This window comes from Bos indicus x Bos taurus, chromosome 5 (genome assembly GCF_003369695.1).
Source record: "Bos indicus x Bos taurus breed Angus x Brahman F1 hybrid chromosome 5, Bos_hybrid_MaternalHap_v2.0, whole genome shotgun sequence".
NCBI lineage: Eukaryota > Metazoa > Chordata > Mammalia > Artiodactyla > Bovidae > Bos > Bos indicus x Bos taurus.
Window position 1 is genome coordinate 43,792,315 of NC_040080.1, and position 17,617 is coordinate 43,809,931.

The window sequence follows — 17,617 nt, forward strand, 5'->3', positions numbered from 1 at the left end:
GCATTTCAGACTCTTTTGTTGACCATGATGGCTACTCCATTTCTTCTAAGGGATTCCTGCCTACAATAGTAGATATAATGGTCATCTGAGTTAAATTCACCCATTCCAGTCCTTAGTTCACTGATTCCTAGAATGTCGACGTTCACTCTTGCCATCTCGTTTGATCACTTCCAATTTGCCTTGATTCATGGACCTGACATTCCAGTTTCCTATGCAATATTGCTCTTTACAGCATCAGACCTTGCTTCCATCACCAGTCACATCCACAGCTGGGTATTGTTTTTTGTTTGGCTCCATCCCTTCATTCTTTCTGGAGTGATTTCTCCACTGATCTCCAGTAGCATATTGGGCACCTACTGACCCGGGGAGTTCCTCTTTCAGTATCCTATCATTTTGCCTTTTCATACTGTTCATGGGGTTCTCAAGGCAATAAAACTGAAGTGGCTTGCCATTCCCTTCTCCAGTGGACCACATTCTGTCAGACCTCTCCACCATGACCCATCTGTCTTGGGTGGCCCCTCATGGCATGGCTCAGTTTCATTGGGTTAGACAAGGCTGTGGTCCATGTGATCAGATTGGCTATTTTTCCATGATTATGGTTTCAGTGTGTTTCCCTCTGATGCCCTCTGCAACACCTACCATCTTACTTGGGTTTATCTTACCTTGGTGGTGGGGTATCTCTTCACGGCTGCTCCAGCAAAGCGCAGCCGCTGCTCCTTACCTTGGACGAGGGGTATCTCCTCACTGCAGCACCTCCTGACCTTGAACATGGAGTAGCTCCTCTCAGACCTTCTGCGCCCACTCAGCCGCTGCTCCTTGGACGTGGGGTAGCTCCTCTCGGCCGCCGCCCCTGACCTCGGGCGTGGGGTAGCTCCTCTCAGCCACTCCTGTGCCAAGGCAGCCTGGCACTCCAACTGCATGAGGGTGCTACCTCCTGGATACCCACCCCCCAGGCTTCTCTGACTAGATGTCCAGCAGACAAGGATGAGACACCCAGTCCCTGGACCCTTTGAAGGCCCCGCTTGTGAGTGAAAACTGAAGCGCAGAGAGGGAGAGCGCCAAGCATGAGGTTTCCCAGCCCCAACAGCACCCCAAAACGCTGCGCCCAGAGCCTGAGCCTCATCCCTGGGAAGGCACCTGCCCGCCTGGCCCACTCACTGACCCTGCAAGGCAGTGTGGCCACCTCCTCCCGGGAGGGGCCTCTCAGACTCTCCAAAGAAAGACAAGCAGTCAGGGGTGGCTCAGAAGCTGAGACTTGGCCGTTTACCTCTTGAACACCTCCCCAGCCCCCAGAGCAGCCTCTCCAGGCTGGACAGCCCTCCGTAGGCAGCCTGCTCAGGCCTGCGTCCCCAAGGAGGAAGGAGGGCTGGAACCCCAGGGGCTGCTCCGTGTGGCCCCGACCCTGTGGCCCCCAGAGCAGTCGGGACCCCGGCTCACCTGGATAGAGTGGCCCAGCTCTTCCTGCTGACCGACATGCCGCCGGACCGCCCCGCTTCGCATCCGCTCCGCGCCACCCCGCAGAAAGTATTGTTAGCTAGCTTTAGAGCACAGTAACACTAGTATTTATATCGCTTTTGAATTCCCCTGGGATTTTCCAGGTGGTACTAGTGGTTAAAAAAAAAAAAAAAAAAAAAACCTGCCTGCCAATGCAGGAGACGAGACACAGCTTCAATCCCTGGGTCAGGAAGATTCCCAGGAGATCAGATCACATCAGTCGCTCAGTCGTGTCCGACTCTTTGTGATCCCATGAATCGCAGCACGCCAGGCCTCCCTGTCCATCACCAACTCCCGGAGTTCATTCAGACTCACTTCCATGGAGTCAGTGATGCCATCCAGCCATCTCATCCTCTGTCGTCCCCTTTTCCTCCTGCCCCAAATCCCTCCCAGCATCAGAGTCTTTTCCAATGAGTCAACTCTTCACATGAGGTGGCCAAAGTACTGGAGTTTCAGCTTTAGCATCATTCCTTCCAAAGAAATCCTAGGGCTGATCTCTTTCAGAATGCACTGGTTGGATCTCCTTGCAGTCCAAGGGACTCTCAAGAGTCTTCTCCAACACCACAGTTCAAAAGCATCAATTCTTCGGCGCTCAGCCTTCTTCACAGTCCAACTCTCACATCCATACATGACCACAGGAAAAACCATAGCCTTGACTAGACGAACCTTTGTTGGCAAAGTAATGTCTCTGCTTTTGAATATGCTATCTAGGTTGGTCATAACTTTCCTTCCAAGGAGTAAGCATCTTTTAATTTCATAGCTGCAGTCACCATCTGCAGTGATTCTGGAGTACAGAAAAATAAAGTCTGACACTGTTTCCACTGTTTCCCCATCTATTTCCCATGAAGTGGTGGGAAGCCTGATGCCATGATCTTCGTTTTCTGAATGTTGAGTTTTAAGCCAACTTTTTCACTCTCCTCTTTCACTTTCATCAAGAGGCTTTTTAGTTCCTCTTCACTTTCTGCCATAAGGGTGGTGTCATCTGCATATCTGAGGTTATTGATATTTCTCCTGGCAATCTTGATTCCAGCTTGTGTTTCTTCCAGTCCAGCGTTTCTCATGATGTACTCTGCATGTAAGTTAAATAAACAGGGTGACAGTAAACAGCCTTGACGAACTCCTTTTCCTATTTGGAACCAGTCTGTTGTTCCATGTCCAGTTCTAACTGTTGCTTCCTGACCTGCATACAAATTTCTCCAGAGGCAGATCAGGTGGTCTGGTATTCCCATCTCTTTCAGAGAAGGGCATGGCAACCCACTCTAGTTTTCTTACCTGGTGAATCCCATAGGCAGAGGGGCCTGGCATGCTACAATGGGACTGCTAAGAGACATGACTGAAGCAACTTAGCACAACAATGAATTCCTTTAAGGAAAAAAATTGATCATTACTACTCTTGACAGTATTTTTGATGCCATAGTCTCCAATAATATGTGCATAAATGAAAGTATCACCATTCAGAAGAATCAGACTCAGTACTTTACATTTTAAATTAATCTATTTGTCTTTTATGTTTTCCTTTCTGTTGTTGTTGTTTTGTTTCCCTTTTTATACTTGTACAAGAGTGATATATGATTTTTAAGATTTATGTCTGTTTTAAAAGAAATTTTTCCATAGGTGTAAACTAAAAATTCTATGTGATGAAAAAGCACCAAGTCATAATTTAATTTTTGTAGTCTTTTTTGATTTTCCTGGTGTAATATAAAATAATGGTGTGCCTTGTAATCAACAGCATCCTAAATTCAATGAAATGGTATTGTTAGATAGGAAGTTAGGCATAAGCAACAAGAGGTGGCCTAACTGAAAAGGATGCAAGCTGATCTCTAAATCCCATTCCAGGCAGGCCCAGGAGTGCTCACATATAGGCTACAAAAATAACCCCAGAAACTTTTCCAACTCCTGCACAGGTAATGTAGGCACACAATAGATACAAACTAACCACAGGGACTTCCTTAAGTGACCTTAGGCTCCTAGGAGTCCATTAGGTATTCATAAATATTCTATACATACATACATCTGATTATAACAGACTGAATTATGGGAAAGACATACACAATACAGCCTGTTATTATATAACTTGAAACTATCAAAACTCTCAGTCTGCACCCATTTAGATGAATATATAAAAGCCCTATTATGCATGTGACCTATTATGCATCCCTTCCCTGATTGGCCCATTTGCATTTTGTACAGGGTAGAACTAAGAGGAGGAAACAGGGAGTATAAAAAGGGAAAGCCAAGAGGGATTGTGGCCAGTACTTCAGGGTTGGCTTGTCCCCACATCTCAGGAGTGTACTATCCCTTGTCTGTTTAGTAAAAAACCTCTCTGTTTGAGCTATAACTGAGCTGTAACCTTACCATTGTTTTGAATGCTTACTATGAAAAGACAGGGGCTGAGAAATCCTGCCTGCTTGAGCTGTAATTAGTCTGTCATTCCAAACCTTTGTTATGAGGAGACAAAAATCAAGGGAGAGAAATAAGCCTGCTTGACAGTATCAAGCATGATATCAAATATAATTAAATTAGCCAAATTTACTTGTAAATCTTTACATATATTCATAATTGAGTAAATAATTTATAATCTCTTATTATATATTAACTCTACATTTATGTTAACTTGAAAAACTATGCACATTTAATGGTACCAGTACATTTAAATGTTTGGCACAGTGGCTTTCACATAGTAAGACCTCAGTAAATATTTGTCAAAAAAAAGCATAATGCTAAAACTACCTCTCATGTATATTAACAACTCATATTATAATATATTCAAAATGATAATATATCACTTAATATTGTTTTGTTCAGGATGGGGAACATGTGTACACCCGTGGCGGATGCATGTTGATGTATGGCAAAACCAATACAATATTGTAAAGTAAAATAATAATAATAATAATTTTAAATAAATAAATAAATGTGTGACTACTTAAACACAACTAAAGGAACAATGGATACTGAAGAGAAAACAACAGTCCTCATTGTTAAATTAAAATAACCTTGCAGTATGGACAAACTGACTTACAAGGTTTTAAAAGCTATCATGTTCTCTATTCAATAACAGAATATTTAACAGTAGATTATAACACTTTGGGACACATCTGAATGGAAAAAAGTTAATATCAGTTCGTTTTTCCCTCACCTCTCCCTCTAGATGATTTTACCTTTTAGCTCTTAGGCCATCACAGCACAATTCCAGGAAATAATTAATATATTCATTATATATATATATATAGCTTTACTTTCTGAGAGTCTACCTAAGCTATGTTAATGTCAGCTCTTACAGCTTCAATGGTCACTAGGACATTTAATATTGTAAGGAAAAAGAAAATAACTCTATTTAGAAGCTCTCTTCAGGAATTCTGTTTCTAAACTTGAACAGTATTGCTTATTACACCAACAGAGGAAATCGATGTTGTTCTAGTGTTCCTTAGCACCATGGATGGCCCCAGGATCTCTTTTTATGTCTACTTTTTGTTGAGCCTAGGACAGGATCTAAAGAGCCCAGCATTGTTATCCTAGCCACATCATTAATTAGTTGTGATTGAGGGGAAGTTGCTAACTTTTCCTGCCTTAGTTTTCACAACTGCAAAATGATGATTTCTAGTTCTTACTGGAATGACTAATAGCAGTTTGAATAATAATAATATTATTTTTTCTATGCTACTTTTTACATAAGCAAATGAACAGACTTTCCTTTTACTATTATGAATGGGTATATTAAACAGATATTCCCACTTTTCTAGAACTTTAATAAATTCAATACATTTATTATGTAACATATAAGTTGAGCCATGGAGTCATAGTTCTACCTGAATACACTCAGGAAGTGAATGCACAACCAAAGTTGTTACTTTTGAGTATGTTGCTTATCATATTCTAGCTTGTAAATGCCTAAGTGCTCTAATTTTTGCCATTATCATAAAACTAAATTGGTAGTATATTAGCTACATAGAATACTGTATTGGACACCATAGACACAAAGATACAAATATATACAACTTAGTTTCAGAAGTTCAAAATTGAAAGTCAAAAATGACATATACAAAGTACATCATGTGAAATGCCAGGCTGGATGAAGCAGAAGCTGGAATCAAGATTGCTAGGAGAAATACCAATAACCTCAGATATGCTCATGACACCACCCTTATGGGAGAAAGTGAAGAGGAACTAAAGAACCTCTTGATGAAAGTTAAAGAGGAGAGTGAAAAAGCTGGCTTAAAACTCAACATTCAAAAAACTAAGATCATGGCATCCAGTCCCATCATTTCATGGCAAATAGATGGGGAAACATTGGAAACAGTGACAAACTTTATTTTGGGGGGCTCCAAAATCACTGCAGATGGTGACTGCAGCCATGAAATTAAGAGACACTTGCTCCTTGGAAGAAACATTATGACAAACCTAGACAGAGTATTAAAAAGCAGAGACATTACTCTGCTGACAAAGGCCCCTATAATCAAAGCTATGGTTTGATTTTTCCAGTAGTCATGTATGGATGTAAGAGTTGGACCATAAAGAAAGGTGAGCATCAAAGAATTGATTCTTTTGAACTGTGCTGTTGGAGAAGACTCTTGAGAGTCCCTCGGGCTGCAAGGAGATCAAACCAGTCAATCCTAAAGGAAATCAGTCCTGAATATTCACTGGAAGGACTGATGCTGAAGCTGAAAGCTCTGATATTTGGGCCACCTGATATAAAGAAATGACTCACTGTAAAAGACCCTGATGCTGGGAAAGTTTGAAGGCAGGAGGAGAAGGGGACAATAGAGAATGAGATAATTGGGTGGCATCACCAACTGGATGGACGTGAGTTTGAGCAAGCTCCAGGATTTGGTGATGGACAGAGAAGCCTGGCGTGCTGCAGTCCACAGAGTCACAAAGAGTTGGACACGATTGAGTGACTGAACTGAACTGACTGAGTTTCAGAAGGAATTGGGAAATGACTAAATAGCACCCACTGTTATACAGTTAAGGATATTGAGGCTTCTTGAGGATAAATTCATTAATTGAATATTCATTCTCTCAGTATCCAATAAATATTTATTGAAACTCTTAACAAGCCACAGTTTTTTTCTAGGCACTGAGGATAAAACAATAAACTGGCCACTGCCCCCAAAGTGTTTACAGCCTATTGAGTTAATGTCATTAACAGAATAAAAGGTAGATCAGGAAAAACATAATTATATTTTCAAAATACAGATTATTGAAATTGAAATTGGAAAGTCCATTAAACATTTATGATAATGCTCATTTTCTGACAGTTTTTGTACAAAAACAATTTGTAAATGAATGCAGATGTATTCCCAATAATGACAATTTTACTCCATAAAACAAGATTACAATGATGACTAAGTTTTAAAGAAAATCTGATAGGGATGAAATGGACAGCTATATACTTTGTATATTAAATTGCTCTTGAAAGAATCAGATTTCTGAAATTCACAGCTCATATAGAGAGGAAACACAGATCTTAAATTGTCCCAAAGTGGAAAAAAGTTTAAGGCAAAAAATAAATCATGACAATACTGCCAAAATATTGATATCTCACAGGGAAGAGTACTGGATGTTTGCTGATACCTGCTTGGCCTTTGAAGCCAAGGTAGTCATCCATTTGCCTAGAAGTAACTGAGACCAAGCACAATATGTACTGAAGATCATGTAAATATGAGACTAGAAATAGTAGAAGCTGGCCATTCTTCAGTGGAGTATCAGTATGGGGAAGGAAAAAACCCTCTGGTGCATCCTTCTTCAAATGTGCCTACAGGTCTGAATTCACTGTGCTTCAGTTACTTTTTGAAACCTACAACTCTCAAGGATTTCTACTGACCCTAACATGCCTACTATGTTTCTAAACTGTAATTCTTTATACAATTTTCAGGACAGTTCAGTTCAGTCACTCAGTCATGTCCGACTCTCTGAGACCCCATGAATTACAGCACGCCAGGCCTCCCTGTCCATAGCCAACTCCTGGAGTTAACTCAGACTCATGTCCATCGAGTCAGTGATGCCATGAAGCCATCTTATCCTCTGTCGTCCCCTTCTCCTCCTGCCCCCAATCCCTCCCAGTATCAGAGTCTTTTCCAATGAGTCAACTCTTTGCATGAGGTGGCCAAAGTACTGAAGTTTCAGCTTCAGCATCATTCCTTCCAAAGAACACCCAGGGCTGGTCACCTGTAGAATGGACTGGTTGGATCTTCTTGTAGTCCAAGAGACTTTTAAGAGTCTTCTCCAACACCACAGTTCAAAAGCATCAGTTCTTCGGCACTCAGCCTTCTTCACAGTCCAACTCTCACATCCATACATGACCACAGGAAAAACCACAGCCTTGACTAGATGGACCTTAGTTGGCAAAGTAATGTCTCTGCTTTTGAATATGCTATTTAGGTTGGTCATAACTTTTCTTCCAAGGAGTAAGCGTCTTTTAATTTCATGGCTGCAGTCACCATCTGCAGTGATTTTGGAGCCCAGAAAAATAAAGTCTGACACTGTTTCCACTGTTTCCCCATCTATTTCCCATGAAGTGATGGGACCAAATGCCATGATGTGAGTTTTCTGAATGTTGAGCTTTAAGCCAACTTTTTCAGTCTCCTTTTTCACTTTCATCAAGAGGCTCTTTAGTTCCTCTTCACTTTCTACCATAAGGGTGGTGTCATCTGCATATCTGAGGTTATTGATATTTCTCCCGGCAATCTTGATTCCAGCTGATGCTTCTTCCAGCCAAGCGTTTCTCATGATGTACTCTGCATATAAGTTAAATAAGCAGAGTGACAATATACAGCCTTGACGTACTCCTTTTCCTATTTGGAACCAGGCTGTTGTTCCATGTCCAGTTCTAACTGCTGCTTCCTGACCTGCATATAGGTTTCTCAAGAGGCAGGTCAGGTGGTCTGGTATTCCCATCTCTTTCGAATTGTCCACAGTTTCTTGTGATCCACACAGTAAAAGGCTTTGGCAGTCACTAAAGCAGAAATAGATGTTTTTCTGGAACTCTCTTGCTTTTTCCATGATCCAGCGGATGTTGGCAATTTGATCTTTGGTTCCTCTGCCTTTTCTAAAACCAGCTTGAACATCAGGAAGTTCACGGTTCACATATTGCTGAAGCCTGGCTTGGAGAATTTTGAGCATTACTTTACTAGAGTGTGAGACGAGTGCAATTGTGCGGTAGTTTGAGCATTCTTTGGCATTGTTTTTCTTTGGGATTGGAATGAAAACTGACCTTTCCTAGTCCTGTGACCACTGCTGAGTTTTCCAAATTTGCTGGTATATTGAGTGCAGCACTTTCACAGCATCATCTTTCAGGATTTGAAATAGTTCAATTGGAATTTCATCACCTCCACTAGCTTTGTTCGTAGGGATGCTTTCTAAGTCCCACTTGACTTCACATTCCAGGATGTCTGGCTCTAGGTCAGTGATCATACCATCGTGATTATCTTGGTCATGAAGATGTTTTTTGTACAGTTCTTCTGTGTATTCTTGCCACCTCTTCTTAATATCTTCTGCTTCTGTTAGGTCCATACCATTTCTGTCCTTTATCGAACCCATCTTTGCATGAAATGTTCCCTTGGTATCTCTAATTTTCTTGAAGAGATCTCTAGACTTCCCCATTCTGTTGTTTTCCTCTATTTCTTTGCATTGATCACTGAGGAAGGCTTTCTTATCTCTTCTTGCTACTCTTTGGAACTCTGCATTCAGATGCTATATCTTTCCTTTTCTCCTTTGCTTTTCCCTTCTCTTCTTTTCATAGCTATTTGTAAGGCCTCCCCAGACAGCCATTTTGCTTTTTCACATTTCTTTTCCATGGGGATGGTCTTGATCCCTGTCTCCTGTACAATGTTACGAACCTCATTCCATAGTTCATCAGGCACTCTATCTATCAGATCTAATGTATAAAACTCATCACTACTAGTGATACAAAATAATTAAATTAATTGGGTAATCATTTGCTTTCTATCTGTAGAGAAAACCTATAAAGTCTTTTTATTCATTTTAAACTATTATGACAGACTGAAAATGCCTTATTCTCAAAGGAAATCATGTTATTTTGATTTTTTTACTTAGCCATCTCTGTTTTTATTAGTCAAGTAACTTCAACGAAAGTGTCTGCCATATAAATACCTACTTGCTCCCACATCTTAAGAAAATGAAGAACACATATATTAATTTAGAAGAATTTGTTTACATTTTTATTTTAGAATTTTAGTACTAAATTAAAAGTGTAAAATGTAAATTTAAAACATTGAGAAATTAAATGTTTGTATAAAATTTTAAAATTATGGTTAGGTCTGCACAGTTGTGATGTGAATGAGTTTAAGGAGGGTTGATTAGCTGCATTTATGAGGTCTGCTTCTCAAGTAATGAAATTTCCTAAAATCTCATAAGCATTTGGATATGGAATAGCAATTAAAGACCAGAAATGAACTCAAATCCAGTTCAAAAACTATTATGTATATTCAGTCACAGTATACATGAAGAATTACATTTAAGGCAATAGGCCAATATACTGTTTTGTATTTTCCCTAAGTATTAGAATATTAAGTTCTCTTTTACATTAATGAATTTAGTGGGTGACCTGTCTATTTTGGAGGGGGAGAATCAGTGCTAAAAAGACTGCAAAAATCTGATTTTCTAAAAAACTGCATACAATGAACTTTCTAGTGTACTAGTAATGTTGACATCAATAATGTCTCTGAAAAAGAGTAAATTAACCAGTATTGCCATCTGCAGTTAAGTTACTGTAAAGTTTACTAAAATATAGAATCTGTCAACTTGACTGCTTGATTCTCAAGTCAATAACATTATCACTGCTTCTGCTACTGCTATTGTAGTAAATGGTAAAGAGAATAGTGAAGCCTGTTCTTTATTGGTATTAAAAAAAAAACAGTAGAAGAATATTTTATTTCTATATGTGATTCATGACTTCTTTAAGGTAGAGTAACTTTAGGCTTACAATCAGTCTTCTGTATCCATGTTTCATATCCATGCAATCAATCAGCCACAGGTTGAAAGTATTTTTAAAAATTCAGGAAGTATAAAAAAAAAATGGATTGTCAGACAAGCAACTATCTACATTACCTTTACGTGGGTCTTCCTTGGTGGCTCAAATGGAAGAAAATCTGCCTGCAACACTGGAGACCTGGGTTCGATCCCTGGGTCAGGAAGATCCTCTGGAGAAGGGAATGGTAACCCACTTCAGTAATCTTGCCTGAGAAAACCTATGGACAAAGGAGCCTCGAGGGCTACAGTCCATGGGATCGCAGAGTCAGACATGGCTGAGGGCCAAATGAATGAGTGACATATCATTTACCTTGATTTAGATTGTTGTTGTTCAGTCACTCAGTCGTGTCTCATTCTTTGTGACCCCATGGACTGCACACGCCAGGCTTCCCTGTCCTTTACCATCTCCCAGAGCTTGCTCAAACTCAGGTCCATTGAGTCGGTGATGCTATCCAACCATTTCGTCTTCTGTTGTTCTCTTCTCCTCTTGTCTTCTATCTTTCCCAGCATCAGGGTCTTTTCCAATGAGTCAGCTCTTCGCAACAGATGGCCAAAGTATTGGAGCTTCAGCTTCAGCATCAATCCTTCCAAAGAATATTCAGGATTGATTCCCTTTAGGATAGACTAATTTGTTCTCCTTGCAGTCCAAAGGATGCTCAAGAGTCTTCTCCAACACCACAGTTTAAAAGCATCAATTCCTCAGCGATCGGCCTTTATGGTCTAACTCTGACATCCATATGTGAGGGCTTCCCTGATAGCTCAGTTGGTAAAGAATCTGCCTGCAATGCAGGACACCCCAGTTCAATCCCTGGGTTGGGAAGATCTGCTGAAGAAGGGATAGGCTACCCACTCCAGAATTCTTGGGCTTCCCTTGTGGCTCCAGTTTGATCCCTGGATTGGGAAGATCTGCTGAAGAAAGGATAGGCTACCCTCTCCAGAATTCTTGGGCTTCCCTTGTGGCTCCAGTTTGATCCCTGGATTGGGAAGATCTGCTGAAGAAAGGATAGGCTACACTCTCCAGAATTCTTGGGCTTCCCTTGTGGCTCCAGTTTGATCCCTGGATTGGGAAGATCTGCTGAAGAAAGGATAGGCTACCCTCTCCAGAATTCTTGGGCTTCCCATGTGGCTCAGCTGGTAAAGAATTCACCCACAGTGTGGGAGACCTGGGTTTGATCCCTGGGTTGAGAAGATCCCCTGGAGAAGTGAAAGGCTACCCACTTCAGTATTCTGGCCTGGAAAATTTCATGGACTGCAGTCCATGGGGTCGCAAAGAGTCAGACATGACTGAGTGACTTTCACGTACTGGAAAAATCATAACTTTCATTATATGGACCTTTGTCAGCAGAGTACTCTGTTTTTTAATACTCTGTCTAGGTTTGCCATAGCTTTTCTTCCAAGGAACAAGCATCTTATAATTTCATATATGCAGTTACCATCTGCAGTGATTTTGGAGCCCAAGAAAATAAAGTCTTTCACTATTTCCCCATCTATATGCCATAAAGTGGGCTTCCCTGGTGGCTCAGCTGGTAAAGAATCCCCCTCCAATGCAGGAGACCTGGGTTTAATCCCTGGGTTGGGAAGATCCCCTGGAGAAGGGAAAGGCTACCCACTCCAGTATTCTGGCCTGGAGAATTCCATGGACTGTAGACTCCATGGGGTCACAAACAGTCAGATATGACTGAGCAACTTCCATTTCATTTTTTCATGCCATGAAGTGATGGGACCAGATGCCATGATCTTAGTTTTTTGAATGTTGAATTTTAAGCCAGCTTTTTCACTCTCCTCTTTCACCTTCATCAAGAGGTACTTATAATACCTTGATGAAGGTATGAATACCTCTTCATCAAGAAGATGAAGAGGTATTAGAAGTATCTCTTGATGATTTAGGTATTATAGGTAATCTAGTGATTATTTAAAGTATATGGGAAGAAGTGCTATCGCAAATACTACAGCATTTTATGTAAGGAACTTGAGCATCATAACTCTTGGTATCTGTGGGGCCTCCTGGATTCAATCTCCCAAGGAGACCAAGAGAGCCCTGTACCTAAACTTCTCTCCCCCAACCCCTGCATGAAGGAATCTAAAATCATGCACAATCTGGAAGCTTGCAATTGTCGTTGCAACCTTAGAATAACTGGCACCACCTGGGCAGTGCTGAAAGTAAAAAACCATCATTCTATTCAATGTCCATTTCCTCTTACCATAATGTGTTTCTCATTAAACAAACAGTGAGTCAAGAACCACCTACTAGAACAAGTGCATAAGAAAATCTACTACAAAGAACAAGGTGAGGGTGAGTAGCTAATTAATATAGCTAAAGATTTGATAATTAATCTTTGATACATTTCATAGATATCTATTAGTAATAGGAGCTTATTTGCAGATTATTTTACTTTTAATTGTTGCATGGATTTATGAATGGAAAGTGTAAAACAAGCTTCTACGGCCTTATATCTCATAGACAACCTAGTAGGATGTCTTTTTTAGTGGTAATCATTCAATAAGTATTCATATATTAAATTGAATACCCAATGTGAATAGTACATATTTTCACTTAAGGGCAGAAAAATACCCATGCAATTGTTTGAGATTTTGTTTTGCTCCATTTTTGTTCCCAGGCACAAATCCGAAAGGAATTAGGATTACAATTACTTTCTGTAATGCTTAGAACAAGTTCAGAATTCTCTCTACAATTCATATGCTGTGTTTTACCTTGAGCTGTGCTGAGTTAGGTTGCTTCAATTATATCCGACTCTTTGAGACCTAGGGACTGTAGCCCACCAGGCTCCTCTGTCCATGGGATTTTCCAGGCAAGAATACTGGAGTGGGTTGTTGTGCCCTCCTCCAGGGGATCTTCCTGACCCAGGAATCGAACCCATATCTCCAGCATCTCTTGCACTGCAGGCAAGTTCTTTACCCACTGAGCCACCTGGGAAGCCCACCTGAAGGCCATAATTGTGTATTTATAAAGATTTAAAAGCTAGTATTTGGCTTCCAGTCTTCAGATTTTCCTCATTACCAGCCAATCTGAGGCCCAGAAAACCACTATTTGTTGTATGATCACAAGGGGGTGGGGTTGGGGTTGGAGTGGAAATCAGTAGTTTTATCCACAGCATCAACTATTAAATGACCAAAGTTCAGATCTTTTAAATACTCTCATTTCTTTCACTGCACTTCCATCTCTGAGTCTTATCTTTAGCATGTATATCATCATTTCAGAACAACTTATCCAATTACCACAGAAGACTTTAAGTTCAAACTATTTTGAGTGTTTACCTCATGCTGAGCAACTATATACAAGACAGGCATATAGGCAATATTCAGCCAGTGCCTTCAACTAGTAGTTGAATTTCACACACTCCTAGGAATGTAACACCTGCTGAACAAATGGAAAAGACTCTGCTATGGTTATTAAAATTCACAAAATGTCTATGTTTCCAGCATATGTACAGCAGCAGTTATGTATCATTCCTCTCCAGGGCCCAAGTAGCAACATCTCCTCAGGTTCTGCCAAGGGCAGACAGAAGCCTCTCTTGGTTCCTGTTGCCATGATCAGAGAATTTTTAAAAGTACAAATATTCCACTTAAATAATGGTACTGTAAAGGTTAAAACATATTTGTTCCCCACCTCCCTCCTTTCTCTCTTTGTCTTTGGTGGTAGTGGTTGGGGAGCCCGCTAACTGTGCCTTCCTTGTCTCCTTCTCAGAATACAGGGTTCTCCACTGTTAACATTCCACGCTGAGCTAAGGTCCAGCTCTCATCTGTTGCCCTGACTACCCTCAATCCACGAGGTCCCACCAGAAGACTAAAATGACAGGCTAATAAAAGGAAAGAAACAAACCCTACAGAAGGAATGACGATCTTCCAGCGCAATAACAAAAATCCTCAAACCTGTGTTCATCTCCCAGAACTATGTGGACTCTCTCCCATGGCACTCTTAAAACTACTCGGCCTGTGCTCGCTTCGGCAGCACATATACTAAAACTACTCGGCCTGCAACTCCAGGAATCCAGCTAGACCCCATCAATGGCACAATAGGCTAGACAAACTTCACAGCGCAGGTGGTTATAAATCTTTCCCTCCAGGCATCACCCCTGAGTGGCTCTGCTATGCTCCACATTCCTTTTGCAAAAAATCTGTTACCTGAGACTTCTTTCCACCTTCAGATTTCTAAAGGTCCGTGTGCCTCCTCCATCCCACCCCGTTTTTCCCCCCAAGTTTGTTGACGGGCAGAGAGGATGCCTGTATTAAGGGCTGTATGAGCACCTGTGTAGAAAGGATTTATAAACCTTTCCTTCTTCCACTTAAATCTGTCTGTCCTCTAAGCCTTACTTTTTGCCTCGAAAAATGGAGTAGATCATCCCTGCTGTTGGTCCAACGTTGTCAAGAAGCCCTAGAATTTCATATATATTAAAGGGTTTTGCACACTGTCAAATGCAAACATGACACTGGTTGTGGGTTACCCCTACCGGGCTCCTTTCTGTTCTCGGGGACCAACGCAGCCCCATTTCCAAGGCGTTTTTTTTTTGTTTGTTTGTTTGTTTCTTTGGTTTGGTTTTCTTTTCTTTTTTTTTTTTTTTTTTTTTTTGCATCTAAGTACGGATTCTTCGGCCTGGGCCCTTCCCCAAACCGCGATCCGCCACCTGCGGGACCAAAGCGAGGGCAGCCAGAGTCCCGGTGGCAAATGGCCCCCGCGGGCAGCTCTCGGCTAACGGTCTGGACACCGCGGCCCGCGCTCGCCTCTCTGAGAGCGAGATGGGAGGCGTGGGAGAGCTCAGAGAAAGAGGGTACAGGAACCTAGGAGCGAGAAACGGCGGCAGCGGGTACGAAGCGGACCAGAGAAGTGGAAGAAGCCAGACAGATGGAGGCAGAAGACAAAACCCGAACAGTCCACACTGGAAGTCGCCAGGAGCTAACCAAAGGAGACGGGTAAGATACGAAGGCTAGGCGTCCTAAAGAAGCCCCTGCGCCGCGCGGAAGGCGCAGGACCCAGGAGCTTAGGACCGAGAGCGCGAGTCCCCTAGGACTGCGAGGTCGCGAGCGGAGCCCTCCGCAGTTACCTGTGTTACTTCCGCCTTGGCTGCCCCCGTCCGGGGGGAAGATGCTCGAACATTTCTCCCACTCCACCTGGCCCGCGAAGCACAGCTCCGTGACGATGTGCAGCGCCTTTTGGCACAGGCTGCTCACTCCGTCCTCCTTATGGAAACTCATCGTTTGGCCTCGTTTATCCCAGAGAGCCGTTCGTTCCCCTTCCAGTTACCTCTGTGCTGACCACTCTAGCGCCCTAAGCCATATCCCGCCCTCGGAGACTTTGGCCCAAGAGCGCGCAGCTAAGAGGTGACAACTCTTAGGAGCCCCAAGTTGGCCCCATGGCGGGAGCAGAGGGCTTCAGAGAAAGTGGAGAGGCTGGGGCGGAAATTAGAGCTAGGCGGAGGCGGCAGCGAGGTTATTGCTAACTCTCAGGCCGCGCGAACGAGCCCAAGCAAGCCAGAGAGACCTGGCATGGAGAGCGGAGGGGAGCGCGGGGAGACGTAAAAAACCTAAAGCCCTTCGTTTGCAGAAGCGTTTGTGTTTCTGGAGGGCGCCTGACGACGGCGCGTCCAATCGCAGCCTGGCGCGGGTCTGGTGACCCCTTTTCTAGTCACTGGGGGAAGCGGGAGACAACAGAGGAGGCGCCGCCAGGCGCCCTTGCTGGGTTTTCCTGCTGAGGCCAGAGATGCTCTTCTGGCGCGCAGGTTGGTGAGAAATCTTGGTTTTCTGGGTACCTTTCCCAGCCTCCGTACCCCCTACCGAAACCCCCTTGATTACAGATGTGCTCTGATTCTATGCTTTTCTTTAAAAGATCATGCCAAACTGAAAACAAACTGAAAAAGTTAACGAAATATCTAGTAGATGAGCGATCAAACCAGAAGTCTACAGAAAGAAAAAAAGACATCCCAGGAAAGCATTTTAGAAATGACTTCTTTTTTCTTTTTGATTTCTAACTATGATTGTTTAGAAAACAGAATATTCAACCCAAGAGCTCTTTTTACTACTAATAGTAAAATTCTCCATGAGGTGCATTTACCATTTACCCAGTTCAGGTTTCTTTATGCATAAATGAAGTGAATAGGCAAAGCTGTTCATTGCTATTTAAATTTTTTTACTAAATTTAAGAGATCACAAAACAAAATATGTTGTTTGTATTAATATTCAGTTCGAATTTTGCCATTAATATGCAACTGGCAATTGAGATTGCATAACCTGACCTCCTTTATCACTCTTTCAAGTGACTTAAGTACTGAAGAAGACAAGGCACAGGTGTTAAAGGGGAAAGGGGTAAGTTCAAATCTGTCACACAGATTGCTCAACCTGAGGAAATTGCTTTCAGGGCTTTAACTAAGTCAAAGGGCTGACTGAAGGGTTTAGACTCTTATAATTCTCTAACGCAAATGAATGGAGCTAAAGCTACAAAATAATGTTAATAAACATGTGCCGCTTATAGGAAATAAATTTACATTGCTTTTAAATTGTTTTCAGGCAGAGTTTGATCCCATATTATAATCTGAATATGGGATCAAACTCTGCCTGAAAACAATTTAAAAGCAATGTAAATTTATTTTGTTAGGTAAGGATTCTTTATTTTAGAAGTGAAATATCCTTAATTTGTTCATGTTGAGGATGAAGAAATTTCCCTCTACCCATCTTGATTCTTCAGGGTGATCTAAGAATTAAATTGATGTGAGAAAGATCAACAGGAGAAAAAAAAAAAAAACTAGTAATGTACAATGTGAGAGACTGAGGAAAAATGAGTGACTCACCAAAATGGCTGAAGCCCTCACCTTAAATGCCCTCTTCAGCTAAAGACAAAAGAGGACTTTGGGGGTATCCGAGGACCTCGGAGGGGTGGAAGACAATTCACAAGGAGATGGAAAGGCAGATGCTTGGTAAACAAATGTTTACTCTGCCATATAGAGACAATAGGAGACAATGAGACTTTTAACAAACAGATTTTGCTAGGTTTCTCCCAGTCTACACATGTAGTTCATACAACAGTTTTCTTTGATGATAGCTCCCTTCCTGGAACAGCTCTAGCTACATTCTTTAGGCAGCTGAGAGGACTGTCAAAATTTCTTCCTGAGTCTTTTGGGTG

General features: G+C 41.8%; 1 protein-coding gene across 1 annotated transcript in view; it reads right to left on the reverse strand.

Annotated features, from left to right (window-relative positions):
• SYT10 (synaptotagmin 10) overlaps positions 1 to 16,172 on the reverse strand; it is a 117,699-nt gene extending 101,527 nt beyond the window's left edge. The window contains exon 1 of the mRNA XM_027541702.1: positions 15,546 to 16,172. Within this exon, the coding sequence (XP_027397503.1) occupies positions 15,546 to 15,696 (151 nt within the window). The 5' untranslated portion in view covers positions 15,697 to 16,172. The remainder of the gene's footprint in view (positions 1 to 15,545) is intronic.
• Positions 16,173 to 17,617: the final 1,445 nt, after the last annotated feature.